The sequence below is a fragment of the Trichosurus vulpecula genome, chromosome 4, assembly GCF_011100635.1.
Source record: "Trichosurus vulpecula isolate mTriVul1 chromosome 4, mTriVul1.pri, whole genome shotgun sequence".
Taxonomy (NCBI): Eukaryota; Metazoa; Chordata; class Mammalia; order Diprotodontia; family Phalangeridae; genus Trichosurus; species Trichosurus vulpecula.
Genome location: NC_050576.1, coordinates 416373278 through 416396744, shown reverse-complemented (window position 1 = coordinate 416396744; position 23467 = coordinate 416373278). Strand labels below are relative to the sequence as shown.

At 41.7% G+C, this 23467-nt stretch overlaps 1 protein-coding gene across 1 annotated transcript in view; it reads right to left on the bottom strand.

Annotated features, from left to right (window-relative positions):
* Positions 1 to 18392, bottom strand: part of GBE1 (1,4-alpha-glucan branching enzyme 1) — a 354639-nt gene extending 336247 nt beyond the window's left edge. The window contains exon 1 of the mRNA XM_036754162.1: positions 18157 to 18392. Coding sequence (XP_036610057.1) covers positions 18157 to 18281 — 125 coding nt within the window. The 5' untranslated portion in view covers positions 18282 to 18392. The remainder of the gene's footprint in view (positions 1 to 18156) is intronic.
* Between the last annotated feature and the right edge of the window lie 5075 nt (positions 18393 to 23467).

Sequence of the window (23467 nt, the reverse complement as noted above, 5' to 3'; positions counted from 1 at the left end):
CTTCTGCATATCTTTAAATAATTCCTCAAAACAAATTCTGGAGTGGCAGTACCCACAAAAGGACGGGGTAAAACAATCTTCCAGCCAAAGACAACTTAGAAAGTTTGCAGGAAGGGTCTGTGTCACCGGGCTGAGAGTGGAGCACAGTCCAGTGCAGGCTGGGCCAGGGCAGACCAAGTCCCAGCAAACTAGGAGCAAGCCTTTAGAGTGACTGAATTAGCAGCAGCAGCAACTACTTCCAGAGCTCTCAGCCCACAGATGGTAAGGGAATCAAACAACTGGTCAGAAGGGGATTACTGGGGTCTCCCCTGGCACTGGGGGAAGGATTCTGTTGCTTTACCCATACTTGGATCCAGAGCGAAGCAGTGGGTGGCAATCCCAGGGCAAAGAAGAGCACTAGCACACCAGAGCTTGCAGATAGAGTGCAGCAGGGACCCTCATCACAGTTCCACGGCAGAAAAGAGTATTTGTGATCACCCACAGAGCAGAACACAGGTCAGGAGAGTAGTAAACATTTCTCCTTTGATCGTACCACCTTGGAAGAACTGAAAACCCCTAGAAGTTATCTCTGAAAACAGCTGCACAAAAGCCCTGAAGCTTGGGACAGTGTGCCCTCTACCTGGGAAGTGGCCCTCCACTTCAGCAGAGTTAAAAGTGAAGAAATAGGCTGCAAAATGAGCAAACAGAAAAAAATTCCAACTACAGAAAGTTACAATGGTAACAAGGAAGAACATACTCAGAAAAAGACAACAAAGTCAAAACTCCTACATCCAAGGCCTCAAAGAAAAATATGAATTGGCCATGGAAGAGCTCAGAAAGGATTTTAAAAATCGAGAGAGGTAGAGGAAGATTGAGCACTAACCAACTTTTAAGTCCTATTCATTCTACTGCCACAACTTCCCTCATATCCATCCCCTTTTCCACCCATACTGCCACCACTTTATTATACCTTCATTAATTCCTGCTTGGTTTTTTTTGTTTCTGTTTTGAGCAGGAAGACTGGGGACATACCAGTGATTTCAATAGTATAGAAGGTGCCCCAGGTGAGAACACTCAATCAACAACTATCCTGTAACCATAAACATGCATGTATGCATAGGGTATAGGACAGATTTCACAGAGGGACTTCTCCCTTCCCTCCAGCAGGAGCCAGGTATGCAGATATACCCAGCCTCTCAAGGCAAGCCTATGTCCATGAACAGTTGCCTAGGATACTGGGTCGTGCCCAGGGTAACACGGTCAATATATATTCAAAGACCAGACAAACCCAGGTCTTAATTTCAAAGCCAGCTCTAGACAGTACTCCCAAGCTGCGTTTTTGCCTAGACTATTATTATAACATCCTAAAAAAAAAAAAAAAAAGACCCCACCCCTCAAAATCCACCTGTAGGCTGTAAGAAGACATGTCTCATTCTACATCTCTAATCATCAATAACTCTCTGCCAAGAGGTGGGGAGCATTAAAAACTAACAATTAAAAACAAGAGAAGAGAGATGAAACTGCATATAATGAAAAGCAGAGAGACCAGTTTATCTGGGTCAACAGAGTATATGAAGCTGAGTGAATAAATAAGCCTGGAAATGTAGGTGGGAGTCAGGTGGTGGTAAAGTGTTTTAAATTTCACGTAGAGGTTTATATTTGATTCTAGAAAAAATAACAGAGCCACTGCAGTATAGTGACATGGTCAGATCAGTACTTAAGAAATATACCCTTGGCGGCTCTAAGGAGGCTAGAATGGAGAGGTCTCTAGTAGATGAGGCACAAACCAGTCATGACGCTATTTTGAGAATCCAGACAACAGGTATCTTAGGAGGCCTTCGCTGGGGGGTGGGGGGGGGGGTGGCTATGTGAGTGGAGAAAAAAAGGGGACTAATGAAAACAATTACAAAACATTTTTCATACAAATAAAGTAAGATCTAAATAAATGGAAAAACATCAGTTGCTCATGGTTAGGCCCAGCTAGTATAATAAAAATGACAATTTTACCTAAATTAATTTACTTATTCAGTGCCATACCAATCAAACTACCAAAAATTATTTTACAGAGCTGGATAAAATAGCAAAATTCATCTGGAAGAACAAAAGGTCCAGAATATCAAGGGAATTAATGAAAAGAAATGCTAGGGAAGGTGGCCTAGCCATACCAGATATTAAACTATATTATAAAGCAGCAGTCATCAAAACTACTTGGTACTGGATAAGAAACAGAGTAGTGGATGAGTGGAATAGGTAAGTACACAAGACACAATAGTCAACGACTACAGCAATCTACTCTTGGATAAACCCAAAGAATCCAGTTTCTGGGTTAAGAATTCACTATTTCACAAAAACTTCTGGGCAAATTAGAAAATAGTATGGCAGAAACCGGACATAGACCAATATCTTACACAATATACAAAAATAAAGTCAAAATGGGTTCATGATTTAGGAATACAGGCTGCTACTATAAGCCAGGGCTGTCCAAAACCTAAAGTGGCCCACCTACAAGCATAAAAACTTACATAAATGCTTTAGTAAAGGAAGCCAAGTTACTGCAGAGCTCTCACTAAAATGGCAAATCAAAATACATTGTCTATTGTTTCAATAAAACCTTAAGGTTGGACAGCCCTGCTAAAAGCAATTTGGGAGAGCAAGGAATAGTTTACCTGTCAGATTTATGGGAAAGAGAAGAATCCATGACCCAACAAGAGACAGAGAGCATTACAAAATGAAAAATGGATAATTTTGACAATGTTAAATTGAAAAGTTTTTGTATAAACAAAGCTAATGCAACAAAGATTAGGAGGGAAGCAGAAAATTGGGAGAAAATCTTTACAACCAGTGTCTCTGATAAAGGCCTCATATCTAAGATATACAGTAAACTGAACCAAATTTATAGGAATACAAGTCATTCCCCAATTGAGAAATGGTCAAAGGATATTTACAGGCAGTTTTCAGAGAAAGAAATTAAATACATCTATGGTCATATGAAAAAAAATGCTCTAAATCACTATTGATTAGAGAAATGCAAATTAAAATAACTCATAGTTACCACATCTCTCCTGTCAGATTGGCTAACATAACAAAACAGGAAAATGATAAATGCTGGAGAGGATGTGGGAAAATTGGAACATTGCTACATTGCTGGTGGAGTTGTGAGCTGATCCAGCCATTCTGGAAAACGATTTGGAACTATGCCCAAAGGGCTATAAAAATGTACATACCCTTTGACCCAGCAATACCACTTCTAGGGCTATATCCCAAAGAGATCATACAAGTGGGAAATGGACCAGTATGTACAAAAATATTTATAGCACCTCTTTTTGTGGTGGCAAAGAATTAGAAATCAAGGGGATGCCCATTAGTTGGGGAATGACTGAACAAGTTGTGGTATATGAATGTAACAGAATACTATTGTGCAACAAGAAATGAGGAACAGACAGACTTCATTACAACCTGGAAAGACTTATAAGAACTGATGCTGAGTAAGGGGAGCAGAACCAGGAGATCATTATGCACGATTACATTACACACGGTACCTGTAAGTAATAACTTTGATAGACTTGACTCCTCTCATCAACACAAGGTTCAAAGACAGCTCCAAAAGACTCATGATAGAAAAAGCTATGCACATCCAGAGAAAGAATTATGCAGTCTGAATGCAGATTGAGGTAAACTATTTGCTCTTTTTTTTCCTTCATTTTTGGTTTCATTTCTCCTCTCTCATGATTCATTCCATTGGTTATAATTCCTCTTTACAACTGGACTATTATGTAAATAAGTTCAATGTGAAGGTAAATGTAGAACCTACATTGGATTACATACCATCTTGGGGGGAGGGGGAGTGGAGGAGAGGGAGGGAGAGAAAATTTGGAACCCAAAAACCTGTGGAACTGAATTTTGTAAACTAAAAATAAAAATAATTTAAAACTAAAAAGAAATGAGGGGCAGACAGTCTTCATTATAACCTGGAAAGACTGACATGATCTGATGCTGAGTGAGGAGAGCAGAACCAGGAAAACATTATACACAATTGCAGACACATGGTATCTATGATGACTAACTTCGATAGACTTGACTCTTCTCAGCAATACAAGGTTCAAAGACAGCTCCAAAAGACTCATGATGGAAAAAGCTATCCACATCCAGAGAAAGAATTATAGAGTCCAAATGCCGATTGAAACCAACGATTTCCTCTTTTTTTTTCTTTTCTTCTTTTTTGGTTTTGTTTCTTCTTTCTCATGGTTCATTCCATTAGTTATAATTCTTGTTTACAACTGGACTATTGTGTAAATAAGTTTAATGTGAAGGTATATGTAGAACCTCTATCGGATTACATGCCGTCTTGGGGGGAGGAAAAGGAGGGGGAGAAAATTTGGAACTCAAAAAACTTGTGGAACTGAGTGTTGTAAACTAAGAATAAAAAATAAATTTAAAAAAAACAAAAAAGGGGGAACTGATATAAGAGGAATTGTGCAGGAAGAATCTACAAGAGTTGACAAATGATTGAATTGTGAAGTGAGGTAAAATAAGAAAATACATATGAATGGAAGGATGGAGGTATAGTAAAGAGAAAAAGAGAATTTTGTTGGTGGATTTTGGCAAAAAGTTATTAAGTTCTGTTTTGGACCATGTTTAATTTGAGATGCTACAGGACAGCCAGGTTGAAATGTTCAATAGACCATTTGTGAGGTCAGATGGGATATCAACAACGAGATGAGAACTGGGTATACAGAACTGGGAATAATCTGAATAGATATGATAATTAAACCCATAGGAACTGAACAGGTCAGAGTTAGATGCTGAAAGAGTCCCTCCTACCCCAAATTTGGCCCAAAGGAAGGGAAGAAATGAAAAAATGAAAGGCATCACAGATTTAGAGCTGGGCGGTACCATAGATATCATCTGCCCAGTGGTGGGGAACCTTTGGCCTCAAGGCCACATGTGGCCCTCTAGGTCCTCAATCCACTTGGATTTAGTCAAAGGGCCACACCTGAGGACCCAGAGGGCCACATATGGCCTCAAGGCCACAGGTTCCTCACCTCTGACCTAGCCTAAACTTATCATTTCACAGATGTAAAACTGATGACCACTGAGCTTAAATGACTTGTCCAAGGTTACACCCAGTCAGGATTCAGGTCCCTTCAACTCCAAATAAAGGCTCCTTTTCCGTGCCCCATGCCAACCTTATCATCTAAGATGAGAATAAATCACTGTAGAAATTCTGGCAAATACATTCCAAATATATATAATGTCTATTTGGTGTACTATTAGTTTTATCTATAGATGCTCCAGAGATGACCTGGATGAGTCCAGTCAAACGCTAAGCTTTCCCAAGGCTCATTTTCTCCTCCAATACTTTTCACTATTTATGAGGCAACACTGGCTCAGAATTATCTATAATTCTTCTTCATAATATGCTGTAAATGAGCTTGTACTGTAAGTAAGTGTTGTATACAGCTACATGCTCCTCTACTTGACAAGGAAATGAAGTGTTTACAGGCTGAAGAAGGTCTGGAACTCTTTGCACCTCTTGGGACTCAGTTAAAACTTTACTAAAAAAAAATCCATGATCAGAATCAAGCCTAAATTTGCCTCTTTCCAACTTCCACTCATTACTCCCAATTCTGCCCTTTGAGAAGAAGCAGGACAAATCTAACCACTCTCCTACATGGCAGCCCTTCAAAATACTTAAGAGCAGATACCATTCTTCACCATCTTCACCATCCCCCAAGTTTTCTCTTCTACCCATTAAACAGAGTATCATAGATCTGAAGCTGGAAAGAATCTAAGCAGTCATCTATCCAACCTCTTCATTTTACATTTGAGGAAACTGAGGCCCAGGGGGGCTAAGTGACTTATCCAACACTTGTCTATTCCCTAAAATAACAATGGAGAAAAGAGATGAAGCTTTGTAAGGAACTTTTCTTTCTGGAAAATGAATTTTCCTTTGATGGACCTTAGGCAAATCATTAGCCTCTTAGCCTCTGAGGCTAAGTTTTTTCAACTGAAAAAATTAGTATTGGACTTGATGATTTCTAAGGTATCTTCCAGATCTAAAATCTTGGGAGGACATTTCTCCAAAGTGGAGGATCTGAAAAAAAAGGTTTTAGAAAAAGAGGTGGGATTTGATCCCAGACAACTGATCTTACAGTAGCCTTTCCAATATACTTTGCCTACTTAGTTGCTGATCCACAACATCTTAACAACCTTCAACAATCTAGTTATCTTCCCCTAAATAATCCAGAAAGGAATGATCTTCTAGTTAGGAAGTATTTATTTTTTGATCCTTGCCCCTCTCCTGTTTTAGATTTTTAGAGTCTCAAATCTGCCCAGAAATGGATCTATTGATAAAACCATTTCTATAGAATTTCCCATCAAATCAACTAAAACCATGATTTTTGTGGACTACAATTAAATGTTAATCATTCTCATAAAGCTTCAAATCGTGGAAAGAATGCTATTCTTAAGTGTCAGAAGATCTGTAGTCCCAGATTTGGTACCTACTAGTTATATACTTGTAAGTCACAAATTCCCTGATGCTCAGTTTCTTCATCTCTAAATCTGAAACACTAGCACTTGAGTTACCTACCTTTTAGACTCAGTCTGCTGTGAGAAAGTATGTGTAAAGCACAAAGTACATGTGTTAGTTCAAAAATCCTCTTATCTTCCAGGACTCTGAGATCTATAAGATTCACATTCAACAGACTGTTTCTTCATCATACAGTAGAACCAGCACTGGAGTTGAAGTCATATCCTAGCAATGCTGTACTACCTGTGTGACCCAAATCATTTAATCTTTTTGCCCCTAAAATGAGAGGGGTGAAGGAAGGAAGAGTATGCTATAACTACAAAGGTCTCTTCCAAATTTCAACCTTTAATTTATGAACCTAGACATACTTCCTTCTCCCTCTTTCTCTTCTATACACCTCCCCTCCCTTCTCAACTCCATCCCCTTCCTGGAATCCTCCCTGGCTGGATTTTTTTCACTCTAGTAATTTCCAGTCACAATGGACTCTTTGCCAGTTGCTGACATGCTACTGCCTAAAACATCATGGGAGGAAAACCAATCGGATATGCTTGAACAAGACCCTGCCCCTTACTCCACTGAGGTGAGCTGATATAAGAATTATACACAGTCCTACTGAAAAAGGGAAAATGATGACAGTATTGATGAACTGCATCCATAGGGATCAGCCTCTCATAGGACCAGTGACTCCTTTCGCATGGCCGCCAACTTCTTCATCTCATAGCATGAAGAACATAATACCTGAGGAGGCAGCAGTCTCAATGGTTGTATTTTTGATTGCCCATTCCCACTTGTCTTTGTACTGTCAACCTCCCCATTCTTGACTGTACCTGACTATGCCTAAAGACCTCTCATGTAGTAATGTTAATGAAATGGGAAGATCTTTCCTGCCCACTAATAGGCCCATGTGACCTGTTTTGAGCCTGAGTCACATGGAGCCCCTGGTGGGAGGAGCTGGCCAAACAGGTGGAGTAAGAAGGGTGGAGCAGGAAGTAAGAAAAGCAGAGAGACCAAGGCAGAGCAGGTGGCATGAGTGAGAGAGGGAGGAATTTTGCCTAAGGTAACTTATTTGTGGGGAGGCCTAACCTAAAGAACCCTTAAGATGTTGGTGCTCCCTGGATTGGTGATGTGTACAAACTTTTTTGTTACTATGGTAAATCTTGCTTTCTCATATCTGAATAAATATCTTGGTTTTGCCTTGAGGAAGAGAGTTTGCTGTATTTGGCAATTCAACCCTGGAAATATGCCTGCAAATTCACAGCAGCTGCTGTGGGTATCTCATTGGAGATACATATGGCATCACGAACAAGATCGCAAAATATAAAACCTCTACTTGGAAACAAGAAAGCTCTAGGGAAGGAAATGAGTATCCTAGGATGGGAGGATTTACCTTAATCCTCCCTAGTGAGAAAATGGGCTAAAAGCACAGAACTTTGTGAAAACTGGGAACCAAGGCTACAACAAGTTACCTTATTATGTGTAAAAGCAGAGACAAATTGCTGGAGGAAAAGGTTGGGGGGGGGGAGGAGTTAGTTGATTTGCATGTGAAGCTTTCTATGCTACAGCATTTGAACTTTCCTTTAGAAGAGCAAGCTAGAAAGTTTCAGGGGGTAGAAGACAACGCAGTTGTGAATGTAGTTCGGTAAAAGAAGAGAAAACTTAACAAGAGGAAGGTACATGCAAGGTTTGCATGTACAGAGCCTGATAGGGACCAAGACACAGGGGAGGAAGATGAAGCAAATCAGACAAGGAGGCTTCTAGAAATGTGGATGCTTTCTAATACTAAGAAGGAAACAGGAGAACCAGAGGGTGGCCACATAGCGTTTAAGGAAGTTAACTGAGGATCTTACCCAGCGGATGTCACAGATATATTCAGTCAATTCACCCAAAAAATGGGAGAATCATTACTATCTTGGATGGTGAGAATCAGTGATGAAGGGGCAGAAGCAGGAATAGATAACATAGATTGTTTGAAATTCATAGGTATTAGTCAGAATCCTTTTGTACAACAAGCTTTTAGGGATCACTATGTGCAAAGGAGGTAACAATGGAACTATCTGTTAGCTTTGGCTGCAGAGTGATGCAGTAAGCAGTATCCCACTGACTCTATTTGGCCTAGTAGAAATAGAGACCGTATGAGAAAGTTAAAGGAAGAGGTGATGAAAACTGCAATAATGATCAGAGACGCTAATGTTTATCATAGCACTCCCTTAATGGTTCCTCATAGAAATATAATAGTGAAGACTGCCCCTCCTGCTTATAAGGACCTAATTCTGACTCTACTAATTGGGGAAATAGGGCACCATCTTTCAGAGGTGCTGGATAAGATTTCACAGTTAAGCAACTTAGGGGAATGGGGAAAACATAAATTTCCTCAACAGAGAAGAGCAAATAGCCAGCAGATTCAAAGTCAGAATAGATTAACAAGGAAAGAACTGTTTACTGCTTTATTAAGAGCAGGGATAGATTTTGGAAGAATAGATGGTATTCCAACTAATGAACTATATAAGATGTACTGAGAAAAGGGACTTAATATTAGACTGAACAGGGAAGTAGGAACTGCCCCTACAAATCCTCCTGAATCACTGTATCCAAGTTTGTCACGCCTGCAGGGAGAAGAGGAAATTGGCCAAGCCCCAGCTCAGATTAAAGAAATATACTGATGGGATTACAGACCCCATATCAGTTTAACCATTTATTGGAAAAATGGACTAGGGCATTAATAGATACTGAGGCAGAGGCTTGCCTTATATATGAGAACCCATGGAACTCCTATTACCATCACAAGACTGGGAGGGGCTGAAATATCAGCCAGACAAGGTAAACTAATGATGAAAATTGGGCAATTACCTAAGAAAGAATATACTGTGGTAATTGTACCCATTCCTAAATACATCATTGGGATAGATATATTGAGAGGTATGACTTTAAATTTCCCTGAGGGGAGATACCAATTTGCAGTAAGGAAGACAGGAATTAATGCAGTTTTAGTGGGTAAAATAAAACTAGACCTAGTCACTTTACCTGAAGTAATTACTTGAAAGCAGTATCGCATGCCAGGTAGACAAGATGAAATTGCCAATACTATAAAGGAATACGTGGAGGCAGGAGGCTTAGTCCCTACAACCACTAGATAGAATAATCCTGTTGAAAGTCAGTGGAGAATGACAGTGGATTACAGACAATTGAATAAGGTGACTTCTCCCTTGTATGCTGCTATTCCAGATACCATTACCTTAACAGAAAGGATCCAGAAATATGAGACTTTGAATAAGGATATGATAGTAGGTTCATGGACTCCAGAAGCATAGGTGAGGCCATATTTACCCTGCTTCTGGTTATTGGCTCCTTATTCTTTTTGGCTTTTGTCTGTTCAACTGTTTGCTATATTTGTCTCCTAAGGGCTTAGTGCCCTCTAGTGCTTAAGCTGGATGTCACCCCCTGTCCAAGACTGTGATGCGTAATCCCTGAACCTGGCATCCACCAAACTATAGATACCAGCTAAAGAACTGACCCCCTGAATGGGACTTCTCAGGGCAGGGACAGCTCTATGTCCAATCTCAGCAGAAAGTAATTATAGAAGAAGAGACCTTTGCCCCTTACCCCAAGGGATTTTGCATCCCGTTTGTTTGAGGGGGAAATAATAGGGTGCTTGTGCTCAAGCCCCCACCCTAAGATACTGTTTTATGTGGATATTTTGTGTTATCCCTGTTATAATGTTGTGAAGTTATGTTGATACCAGTTTCCCCTAAACTCCTACTGACCTATATGATATACAAGAAAGATCTTGGGACCGAATAAGTTGTTAATGGAATAGGAATATTCCTGGAAGCTAGCCTTTTCTGTAAAAGCCTAAGTTTCCAGAAGTAGCTCCAATGAGCCAGGACAAAAATTTAAGGTAACATTTTATTCAGCAGATTTGGCTTTGAATGACTTGGTTATTTCCAAAAACTGAATCCAACCTAAAATAGAAGTTTTGCAACCAATGAGACTATAAAAACAAATACGTAACAGACTGTTCCAAAAGAAGAATTCCAAGACAACAACACGAATTTGACTGAGTCCATTCTCTTTTTTTTTAATCACATTTCGTACCAGTTAGATCTCCTAGAGACTCAGAGGGACTGAATTTGGCACTTTCCATTTCCAAAAAACTATACTAAGGTGAATATTATCTACCATATTATACACAGAGAATGAATGGGACATTTCAAAATTACAGTATTCCCTTTCTTCCCAAGATAAGCACTTACTCCCTTTTCTTCCTATTTACCAAATTCTGACTTCTAAAAATAAAGATGAATTGCTTGCCATGATTTCCAGTTTTAAAGTAGAAGGGCTTTGTAAATTATGACAGCAAGCAGCTTAAAAGGTTCTACAATTTATTGAGCTCTTCTAAATAGCAGGAATGAAAGACATGAAATCCAATTTCACCACATTTTGAAAAGGTACTAGAGGTACCACCAAAGACATTTAACAAATTTTTTAAGTAGTTCTCTACGTGTGAGACTCCTGTTAGGCAGCAGGAGATACAGACCAAAACAAAAATAGTCTCTGCTTTAAGGATTTTGAGTACATCTAGGAGGGAGAGAGACAAGAAATAAACTGAAACAGATATAAATGAGCTGGGGGTAATTACCAATGCTTTGGGGAATTTTTGTTTTTGCTTTCCCTCAAAACTGTTACTCCCACCAAATGCAAGCAGATACCCAATTTCAAGTTATACAATATTCACTTGTGACATCAAATTCCTTTGCTACAAAAATCATGTAACCATTCTGACTGTGTCCACTACAAATTTATGTTATATAACCTCAACTTGGCCTCCAGTACTGCTGGGTAATGCTACTATACCTCCTTTATCCCACTCTCCATGGCAGCTCTTCCAAAAACCTTTTTATCTATGTTGAAACTTCCTATGATACCTCATCATCCCACTCTCTCAGGCTAAGAACCTTGTCTCATTATTTTATTGAAAAAACTGAGGCCATTCACAGTATGCTGCCTCTTATTCATCTCCTATTACTTATGTGACTTCTGCCACTTATCTCCTCCCTACACCCATTATCACTTGATGAGATAGCCTTACTCCTTAGCAAGGCTGAGCCCTTTACTGTTCAAGTGATCCCATTCCATCCCATCCTCCAAACTGCCCCTACTCTTTCCTCCATCTCTAACAGCTCATTTCCAACTGCCTACAAATACTCCCACGTCTCCCCCATCCTGAAAAATCTCCAACTTGATCCTTTCATATTTGATTACTATTGTCCTATCTCTCTTCTGCCCTTTGTAGCTAAACTTCTCAATGAGTCCATCTACAGTAGGTGTGTTCACTTTTCTCTCATCTCAAGGAGTTCTTAAGCCCTTGCAAAGCAGCTCCCAACCTTATCATTCCACTGAAAGCCTGCTCCAAAATTACTTTTAGTTGCCAAATCCAATAGTGTTTTCTCTCTCTTCCTTCTCTTTGACTTCTCTACAGCCATTGACACTTGATCACTCTCTCATCCTTGATACTGTTTTCTCTCTAGGTTTTCAGAACATTAGTCTTTCCTGGTTTTCCTCCCAACCCCTCCCCTTCTGTCTCTTTTGCTGGACCCTCTTCCAGATCATGCCCTCTAACTGTAAGTGTCCAGAAGGATTTGGTCTTCAGTCCTCTTCTCTTTTCCCCCAAAACAGCTTCACTTTGTAACCTCATCAGCTTTCATGGATATAATTACCATCACTATGCTAAAGACTCTCAAATCTCTCTATCCTGCCCCAAACTCTCTAATGATATCCAATCTCATATCTCCAACTGCCATTCTGGCATTTCAAACTAGGTGTCCAATAGACATCTTAAACTCTGCATGTCCAAAAATGATTCATTTTCTTCCTTCTAAGCTGCCCCTCCCTCACCTTTCTTATTATTGTACAAGGCAACAGCATCCTCCAAGTTCCTCAGGTTCACAACCTAGGAGTCATCCTGCACTACTCACTCTTTCTCACCCTCCATATGCAATTTGTTGCCAAGACCTGTCAATTTCATCCTTCCAACATCTCTTGTACACATCCCCTTCTCTCCTGACACTGCCACCACTCTAGGGCTGGCCCTCATCTCATGCCTTGGTGTAAGTAAAGTGGGATTTTCTGTTGTCTTTTGTTTTGGAGTACTTTTCAGCACTGAGGCAATCAAGTGCCTTTGAGTATTGCCTTTGTTTCAATCAAGGGTCTTTGACTGAATCGGGATTCTCTGATGACCTGCTTAAGTCATGGGAAGGCTTAGGTCACATGAGTTTGAGTTGCATGGTTGTGATGCCCGCTAACCCTGAAGAAGTGTGTGTGGAGTTAGCATTTTGTCTGGGGCTCACTCACTGGAAGAGTGTCATGTGATTTGACCAGACAAGATTTTGGGTAGCCTTTGGAGTCCCCCCCCAACCCCCGGGCTTTCAAAAACCCAGATGTTGGTGCTTCTCTCTCTGGTAAGTATGTATGTAATGTCTTGGACAGACAGCTAGAAACCTGTCTGCTGATTTGGGTTATTTTGCTCTGTTTATATAATTTCTGCTTGTAATTTGTTTTCTCTTAAGTTCAGGATGCTTTTTCCCCTGAACTAAGTGAATGATATATGTGTGTTTAATTAAAGTGAGATTGTAAACCCCTTAAAGCTGCTTTTCTTAGAAAAGCAGATCAAAGAACCTGTGCTAGCAGCCCTACTGTGTGCTGGTGATGCAGGTCTTGCACAGCTACAGTAGCAGCAAGTAACACTGTTGTTACACTTGATTATTGCAATAGACTTCTTCAAGTACCTCCCCACTCTCCATTCAACCACTAAAATGATTTTCCTAAAACACAGATCTTATCATCTCACCCTACTCCATCCCCACCCCCCCACCCCCACTCAATGAACTCCAGTAGCTCTGTTTGATCAAATACAAAATGCTCTATTTGGCATCCCAAGCTTTTCATAACCTTGCCGCACCCCCCCACCCCTTACCTCTCCAGTCTCCTTACACTTCACTCCCTGACACATACTTTTCCTTTCCAATGAACACTGGGTCTCCTGGCTCTTCCACAAACAAGATACTCTATCTTTCTACTTTAGGCATTTTCTCTGGCCTGCTGCCTGGAACATTCTACCTCCTTCACCACCCACTTAAGGGTCCAAACTAAATCCCACCTTTGCCTTCACTCTATTAATTATTTCCTATTATACATACATACATACATACAAACATATGTACATATGTATATGTGTATGTGTGTATATATATATATATATATAATATATATAGCATGCGCTCTGTAGATATTTGTTTGCATGTTGTCTTGCCCATTAAACTGTAAGCTCTTGGAGGGCAGGGACTGTCTTTTGCCTCTTTTTGTATCCCCAGAACTGTCTGGAATATAATAAATGCTTACTGATAAACTGATAAGGATCATAACATTATAGATTCAAAGCTATAAAGGACTTTAGAAGCCATCAAGTTCAACTGTCTCATTTTGCAGATGAAGCTGAGGAGTGTGCAGGTCAAGTGACTGGTTCAGGGTCACACAATTTGTGTCTGATGCAAAATGTGAATCCAGGTCTTTCCTGAGGATTCCAAGTCCAGTGCCCTGTCCAATAAATCACACTACCCACCCAAGACTAGAAATATTCCAATGGAAAACCTAGCTTGAGTCACATTCCTATCCTCAGCTAGATCCTCACCATCGATGTATCAACAACACATTCAGACATTACAGGAAATTCAGAAACACCAAACCCAAACAGTTTCACCATTAGCATTAAGATGTTAGTCCCAGATGATTAATTTGGGGTAGAGCCAAGATGGCAGCTAGAAAGCAGGGACTAGCGTGAGCTCCCTGTCGAGTCCCTCCAAAAACCTATAAAAAATGGCTCTGAACCAATTCTAGAATGGCAGAACCCACAGAACAGCAGAGGGAAGCAGGGCTCCAGCCCAGGACAACCTGGATGGTCGCTGGGTGAGGTCTATCCCGAACGGAGCTGGGAGCAGAGCGGAGCAGAGCCCAGCGTGAGTGGCGAGGACCAACCAGACCAGGAGCCAGGCGGAGCGTGCCCTAGCGCCCTGAATCAGTGAGCTGCGGCAGTTACCAGACTTCTCAACCCACAAACACCAAAGACAGCAGAGAAGGTTAGTGGGAAAAGCTGTGGGAGTGGAAGGAGTTCGAGTCCGGGGGCAGAAGAGGTGGGGCAGCTACAGAAGTACAGCTGCAGTTGCTTCCCGCCCCAGGCCCACCTAGTGGGAGGAATTAAGTGGTGGATCCAGAGCAAGAGTGAAGAGCCTGCTGAAGATCTAAGTCCAGTCCAGGCTGGGGGTTCTTGGGGAAGGAGGAGTGCTGGTGTGGCAGAGCTGGCACATCCCCCCCAAGCGTGGAACATAGAACTCTTTAGTCTACAAGCAGTCATACCCCACTGAAAAACTCAAGGGTCAAGTTAGTTGGTTGGGAATATGGCCAGGCAGCGAAAACACACCCAGATTCTGTCTCAGACTTTAGATTCTTTCTTTGGTGACAAAGAAGACCAACACATGCAGACAGAAGAAGTGAACAAAGTCAAAAGCCTCCAAGAAAAACATGAACTGGTTCCAGGCCATGGAAGAGCTCAAAAAGGATTTGGAAAAGCAAGTTAGAGAAGTAGAGGAAAAATTGGGAAGAGAAATGAGAAGGATGCGAGAAAACCATGAAAAACAAGTCAATAACTTGCTAAAGGAGACCCAAAAAAATACTGAAAAATATACTGAAGAAAATAACACCTTTAAAAATAGAGTAACTCAAATGGCAAAAGAGCTCCAAAAAGCCAATGAAGAGAAGAGTGCCTTGAAAGGCAGAATTAGCCAAATGGAAAAGGAGGTCCAAAAGACCACTGAAGAAAATACTACCTTAAAAATTAGATAGGAGCAACTGGAAGCTAGTGACTTTATGAGAAATCAAGATATTATAAAACAAAACCAAAGGAATGAAAAAATGGAAGACAATGTGAAATATCCCATTGGAAAAACCACTGACCTGGAAAATAGATCCAGGAGAGAGAATTTAAAAATTATTGGACTACCTGAAAGCCATGATCAAAAAAAGAGCCTAGATATCACCTTTCAAGAAATTATCAAGGAGAACTGCCCTGATATTCTAGAGCCACAGGGCAAAATAGAAATTAAAAGAATCCACAGATCGCCTCCTCAAATTGATCCCAAAAAGAAATGTCCTAGGAATATTGTCACCAAATTCCAGAGCTCCCAGATCAAGGAGCAAATACTGCAAGCAGCCAGAAAGAAACAATTTGAGTATTGTGGAAACCCAGTCAGAATAACCCAAGATCTGGCAGCTTCTACATTAAGAGATCGAAGGGCTTGGAATAAGATATTCTGGAAGTCAATGGAGCTAGGATTAAAACCAAGAATCACCTACCCAGCAAAACTGAGTATCATGCTCCAAGGCAAAATATGGACTTTCAATAAAATAGAGGACTTTCAAGCTTTCTCAGTGAAAAGACCAGAGCTGAATAGAAAATTTGACTTTCAAACACAAGAATCAAGAGAAGCATGAAAAGGTAATCAAGAAAAAGAACAAGAAAAAGATATTGCAAGGGACCTACTAAAGTTGAACTGTTTTGTTTACATTCCTACATGGAAAGATGATGTGTATGATTCATGAGACCTCAGTATTAGGGTAGCTGAAGGGAATATGCATATTTATATATATATGTTTATGTATATATGTATAAATGAATGTGTATATATATACATATATATATATATGGAGAGAGAGAGAGAGAGAGAGGGCACAGGGTGAGTTGAAGATGAAGGGAAGATATCTAAAAGAAATAAAATCAAATTAAGGGATGAGAGAGGAATATATTGAGAGAGGGAGACAGGGAGAGATAGAATGGGGTAAACTATCTCGCATAAAAGTGGCAAGAAAAAACAGTTCTGTAGGAAGAGAAGAGAAGGCAGGTGAGGGAGGAATGAGTGAATCTTGCTCCTCCACAGATTTGACCTGAGGAGGGAATACAATACACACTCAATTGGGTATCTTACCCCACAGGAAAGAAGAAGGAAGAAGATAAAAAAAAGGGGGGGGAACGATAGAAGGGAGGGCAGATGGGGGTGGAGGTAATCAAAAACAAACATTTTCGAAAGGGGACAGGGTCAAGGGAGAAAATTCAACACAGGGGGATAGGTTAGGAAGGAGTAAAATATAGTTAGTCTTTCACAACATGAGTATGGTGGAAGGGTTATACATAATGATACACATGTGGCCTATGTTGAATTGCTTGACTTCTTAGGGAGGGTGGGTGGGAAGGGAAGAGGGGAGAGAATTTGGAACTCAAAGTTTTAAAAACAGATGTTTAAAAACAACAAAAAAAAGTTTTTGCATGCAACTAGAAAACAAGATACACAGGCAATGGGGCGTAGAAATTTATCTTTCCCTACAAGAAAGGAAGGGAAAAGGGGATGGGAGGGGAGTGGGGTGACAGAAGGGAGGGCTGACTGGGGAACAGGGCAACCAGAATATATGCCATCTTGGAGTGGGGGGGGGGGAGGGTAGAAATGGGGAGAAAATTTGTAATTCAAACTCTTGTGAAAATCAATGCTGAAAACTAAAATATATTAAATATATAAAAAAAATCCAAAAAAAAAAAAGATGTTAGTCCCATGAATCAAATAAAAGTTCAATTGCAATTTAAATTTCTGAGTCTGTGACATCAACTTTCCTACAGGGCTCTGGACCAACTCTGCTAACTTTACAACCCTAAGGCGCTCAGCTAAGAGCATTTACGTTTAGCAACAGGAGTATTTTGCTCAATGATGGTGCTTACATTTTTCACTTGTTCCAAACAAGCGAAAAATCTTTAAAGGAGTTTACCTTGGGCAATAAAAGAGAAGGGAGATATGGGGCTGGTAGGGACTCTTGACACGTCTGGATTCAAATGGGCATAAATATTACGTACTAAGACAAGAAATGAACACTAACAAGGATGGTATTCCTGTCCCCTGCCCAACTCAAAGGTTCAGCAAATAGGATTAGAGGAGTGAGCAAGCAGCACGTACTGAAGGCTGCAAAACAACTAATTCAGTAGAAGAGGGAAAGGAAGGGAAACGGCACTTGGAAGTGACTCAGTTCTTCTGCTCTCGGAACGTAAGGCAGAGTAGGTCACCCAGAAAAGTTTACAAAGTATGTGGCTCCGGGCAGCAACAAGGTATCGCAAAGCACGGGGCAAACCCGCATTCCGGGCACCACAGGCAGACTCGGTGATGATGCGCCCGCCTACTGCGGGGCACCGGGCTCGCACCACGCGCCGCACGCTCCCCGGCTGCCCCACCCACCGGCTGCCCCGCCCAGCAGGAACAATCAACGTCGCTCGGCCCGCTACTCAAGGCTCAGCGGCGCAGGAGTCACGCGCGCCTTCCGCCACCAAGTCCCCAGCCGGCTCGCGACCACCCTCCCAGTCCCCTACGGCCCCTCCGCCCAGAGGCGGAAGTCCAGATCCATTCCCTTCTCCCCTCAAAGGGAAGGCGCCCCGCCCTCTCGTCAATCAGCTATCTCGCCCGCCCACAGGCTAGGACGGGGAGAATGAAGGAAACCGGAAGGAGGGGAGCGAGCCCTCGGGTGGGAAGAGGGGCGTCGGGGCCGCAGACGCAGGGCGGTACCTCCGCTGGAAGTCCCCGGCGTAGGGCTTCAGATGGGGGTCAATCTCCAGGAGACGGGACAGCCCGGGAACATCCGCCAGGGCGGCCGCCAACGCCGCCTCCGCGCTCTCCGCCGGAGCCGCCATCTTCCTGCCGCAGCCCCAAGCAGCTGAGGCCCGAGAGGGTCGAGTAGAGCTGGCTCGGAGACCCGGGGAGGGAGGAGTCAGCGTAGGAAGCCCTTCGCGGTCCCGACCCCGGGCTCTTTATACGTGGTGCAGCCGGCCACCGATCCACCCCTTTCCCTCCTCCTCCACCCTCCACCCGAGGAGAGGAAGGGAGGGGCGAGACCCTGAGTGACCCGCGGGCCTCGGCCACGAGAGCTGTGGCGGGCATCCGCCTCCGCGCGTTCTTCCGGCACCTGGCTGTGCACGCGGCGGGGCCGGGACCGGCCCCTGCCCAGGGCAGGCACCGCTCTGACCCCGCCGGCGCGTCCTAACGTGACCGTGTCGGCTAAAAACCTGTATCGTGCCCCTCCACTTTGAAGGTACCTCGCCTAGCGCCCCTTTGGGGGCACAAACCTGTAAAAGTGTTTGGAGGTGACCCAGTGAGTTTTATAAATCCTTGCATTTGAAACCTGAAAGAGATCTTAATTTGGGCCTGTAAGTTAAATAGCATTAGAGAAAAGTGACTGAACAAGGCCCCCAGAGAGCTGTTTCCAGCTTTGTTTTTGCAGACCCCTCTTTTCTCCCAGGACGTTTAAGACTTCTTGCACTTTCAATAGTTCAGACAAGTTTCTTAGCGTCCTGACCGCCTGCATGAAAAAAATCCGATGTGGAACGCCGTTGTCAGCCAAGTAAAATCATATGTACATAACTTTATTTTTAAAACATTTTACCTATTGACTTAGAGAATATTTTCTGATGCGCAGGATTTCTGAATATAGGGATTGTTCTCTGTAACACCTGTCACTGTGTTTGTCCTTTGATCTCCAAGAGGACCGTGGCATCAGAGAGATGATGACAGGACTTGCAGCTGACTTTGATTTGAGTGAGGGAGGGCTGTGCAAGGTCACGAGCCTCACTTTGTCCTCCAGAGCCTTCTGGATCCAGTGACCAGATACTCATCTGGGTGACTGGAGATGGTCCAGGATGCAATAGGAGGCTCTGGCCCTTTCTGGCTCATTTAGAGTGAGGTAAAGCCCCATGTGTTGGGCCAATTCAAAAATGAAATACAACCTGTGAATAGACCCCAGCAGCCTGAAAGCGGACCGGCTAGTTGGGTAACCCGGCTGGTTGGGTAACTTGGCTAGTTGGGTAACTCGGCTAGTTGAGTAACTCAGCTCGTCCTCTCTCTCCCAGTTCACTCTACAGCTCATAGATTGGGCCAGGCAACACTTAATGGCTGGCTGTATTTTGGGCCCTCCTGCCTTAGAGTGAAAGTTACTGGTGACTGTTTCTCTTTGGAATAGGAACCCTGAGGTCTCCTCCCAGCTTGATTTTTTTTTCTTTTTCTTTAACGCTAAACTAAATGTAAATCAGGCTTGGAATTCGCATTATTTCTGTGTGACTTCAAACAAAGCACTTTACCTCTTCAATTTACATTATCTGTAGCATAATGCAATCTGGGTTGGTATCTTGCCTGTGCCGATATCTAGCTACTATGTAGTGGAAAGCATGTTTAACTTGGACCAGTGGTAACTGTGTGACCCTGAGTAGTTTCCTCATCCATAAATAAGAATACTACTGGCATTAGATGCCTTGTTACAGAGTTTTTATGAGATTCAAATGAGGTAATCTGTATAAATTGTAAATGGTCTGATTACTTAGTAAATGTCAGCTAGTACACCTGCCACACTTTGAGCAAATCATTTCACCCCAAGTTCCTCACTGTCAAATGAACTAAGTGATCTCTGAGATGCCTTACAGATCTAAATCGAATGACCTTAAAAATGAGATGGTTAGATTAGGCGACCACCTATGCCTTTCCTAGTCATAAAAAATTATAAAAGTTATATATTTCAGGAAATAGTTCAGGGCCCTTCCATTAAACATTTCCTTTGGCTTTTTGCTTAGTATGGAAAATGGAGGTCATCATCAGCTATAGTGTGAGAATTTATCCTTTGGTTAGCCTTAGGGTTTATAGAGTGATATAGTTTTTCCTCCCAATTTACTTTGTCTCTCCAACTCTGCTTCTCAGGATTTTGCCCTTCCAGAATAGGGGAACAATTACAAAAAAAGGAATTTTGGCGAAATGAAAAGATCATTGGATTTAGGATCAGAGGACATGAGTTCAAACGCTACTTCTATCACCATGGACCTCAGGTTTTCTCAGCTGTAAAATCTGGGAAGTGAGAGGTGTGACTAGATGACCTCTAATGTCCCTTCCATCTCTAAATCTTTGATGCTATGAATGGCCCTGGGACTCTCAATGGTCACATCTCTGGTGAGTTTCTTTTCTTCCCAGAAATGCTATTTCAGTTCTGAAAGGGGAATTTGTCCACATGTATTTCTGGAACTTCTCAATCCAAGAACCTGCTGTAACATTCTCCCTAAATGTCCCTATTCTCTCTGTCCAAGATTTACTCATTCATTTATTGATCCCTAGAGGCCTACATTGTGCTCTGTCCTGTGCAACATGCTGTAAAGTTTATGAAAGAAGAAAAAATCAAAAAACTAAGTCTCATTGGGGATATGAGTAACATATGTTGACTTTTTAAAAGAATTTATGGAAGTTTGCCAGCAAGGTTCAGCAAGATGGCTGAATAAGTTGTCGAACTAAGGCTAGCTCTCCTTTGATGACCTCAAAACAACAGTTGTGCCAAATAAAACAGCCCAGAAAAAGGAGAAAAGGAAAAAAATCTTCATAAAAAAGACTGAAGAAATAATTAAGCAAAAAAGGCCCAACTCCATTAATACAGAAAGAACTGCAACATCAATTAGATGTTCTAATATGTGTATTATACATACATCTTTGTAAAAATATATAAATAAATGTGTGTACGTGACCATAGATCTAAAGCTGGAAGAAACATCAGAGGCCATCTAGTCTAACTACCTCATTTTTTTTAAATGAAGAAACTGAGGCTCAATGATGTTAATTGACGTTCCCAGGCTCACAGGTAGTAGCAGAGCTGGGATTTCATCCCAGGCCCTATGACTGTAAGTTTAGCTCTTTACAGTGTACTGGGTCTTTGGTAATTAAGTGATGCCTTTATGGAAAGCAAGAGAGCACATGAACAAAACTCATCCAAGTGAGATTTATTGAAGGATGATCTTTACAGTAAACTGAGACTTCACTAGGACTGGAGATGAGATATGTTTCTGTTTCCCAAGAGGAGTCTTTACAGGGGAGCTCTATGCTTTCAGATCCAGTTTATATGCATGCAACAACAAACATGGCTTCCCAGCTTTCTTTTGTATGTGGTATCTGTTGTCAGTGATTTATACACAAGTTTTATTTGCTTCCCAGGGATTCTAAGGTAGTGATGGGGATGATGCAAGTGTTATTCTTACCTTTGTTCCCAGGTGTGTTTTGAGGTCTAGGAGAATTTTTATTGCTTGAGGGATAATGGAGGAAGGAAATGAATAGGGAAAGAATCTGACTCATCCCATGGCTAACTAAAAATTTATTAGAGCCATTCTCTTAAAAAAAAAAAGAGGCCTGCTCCCAAGACATGGACTGCAGAACAATTATTTGTTAATTTTTCAGAGGTTCACCCTAGGGAGCAGATTGTCATTAGCTCAGAAGGGACTTTAAAATCACAATAATATTTAAGTTTTTCAAATGTGAGAAACAGGAGGAGTTCTGTTTCCACAGAAGTGACATGTGTACACACTCCCAGCTTCAAGATGTAAGTCAGAGGTGACTAGTTCCAACCAGAGCTGTGACCTAGCAGAACCAGGCTTCTGATGGAGTAAAATGTCAGAAGCTTGTATGCATGCTTAACAAGCTGTTTATTGTTAACCGCCCCCCCCCATGATGGAGCAAGCTAATTTGAATGCACATGCAATGCATGACAAGGGAGGGGGAACACATCGGGGCAAAAAACATGGAATAAGCGGTTTAGGAAGTTGTATCTAGCCAATGGGGAACAAGGGAGGGACCTGGCGGTCAAGAAAGAGAATTAAAAAGCTGGCTGTGCCCAGTACTTGGTGTGCCTTTTTCTTAGAGGTTACCTATCTGAAAAGACATAAAATAAAAATATTTTTTCCTAAATTCACTAATGGCCAGGTGGAGTTCTTGGTAAGGCACTTGTTTCTTACACAAAGCACTTTAGGTAAGTTCTTTAATTTGATCCTCAAAATACATCTATGAAGTAGATATCATTATTAATTCTTTCTTACTGATAAGGGAATGGCTTAGAAAGGTCAGGTGACTTGCCCAAAGTCATATAAAAATAAGTGCTTGAGGCAGAATTTAAATTCTGGACTTTGTAATTCCAGGTCTAGCACTCCGCTGTGCTAGTGTGTGGGGTAGCGAGACCACCCAAGTACCCCAATAATTTACAGAGGCTTCTCAGGTAGGGACAGAAAAGGAATTACTTTTATTTTACAAATCTCAGGAGATCTGGGCGTCACCTCCACTAGGACGAACTAGTGGAAGGCAAAGCACCAACGTATATCCTGAACTCAAGAAAACTCTCGCCCACCACTATCCCTCCTCTCCATTGGCTGGGAGGTGGGTTTACAATCTAGGTGTGAAAAACCAGACAAGGAACCAGGAAATCGAGTATAGCCAATCTGAAACATATCTCCTTATTTAGTACTAGTGGCTGACTAGTGGCTGATGTGGTAATAATATGGAATGAGGAAAGAGGGAGGGGGCTTCCTGGAGCAGGGAACTGTATGCGGTCCTTTTTGTCCTTATTTGGTAACAACTCTGCTAGCAGCGGGAGAGAGAGAAACAGAGACAGACAGAGAGAGAAAAGGCGCTTATTGCCCCAGGCCCTGAATTCCTAAGAGTTAGGTAATCACATTCTTACAAGGTTAAATCCTAAATCCATTCTATCCTCTCATTGTCCCTGCTTATTCCAGAAATTAAAAAAAGTAATTTTTATAGTTTCTCTGTGAAGTCTTCGCAAGAATTAGTCCCCACTCACTAGCTACCTTGAGAAAAAGTAGTGAACAAAGTTGCCATTAAGTTTGTTCATGGCCTAAATTTTTGAGACAATATTCAAACTATAAAACATACAAAGATATAGTAAATAGGTTACCGAGTGCTAGGATAGTCCATGAGAGAAATATTAAATGGAAAATCTTAAGTGAGCTGAGGACTAAAATGGCCTAGGTGGAAAACAAAAATGCAGAGATGGCCCAACAAACAATAGAAAACA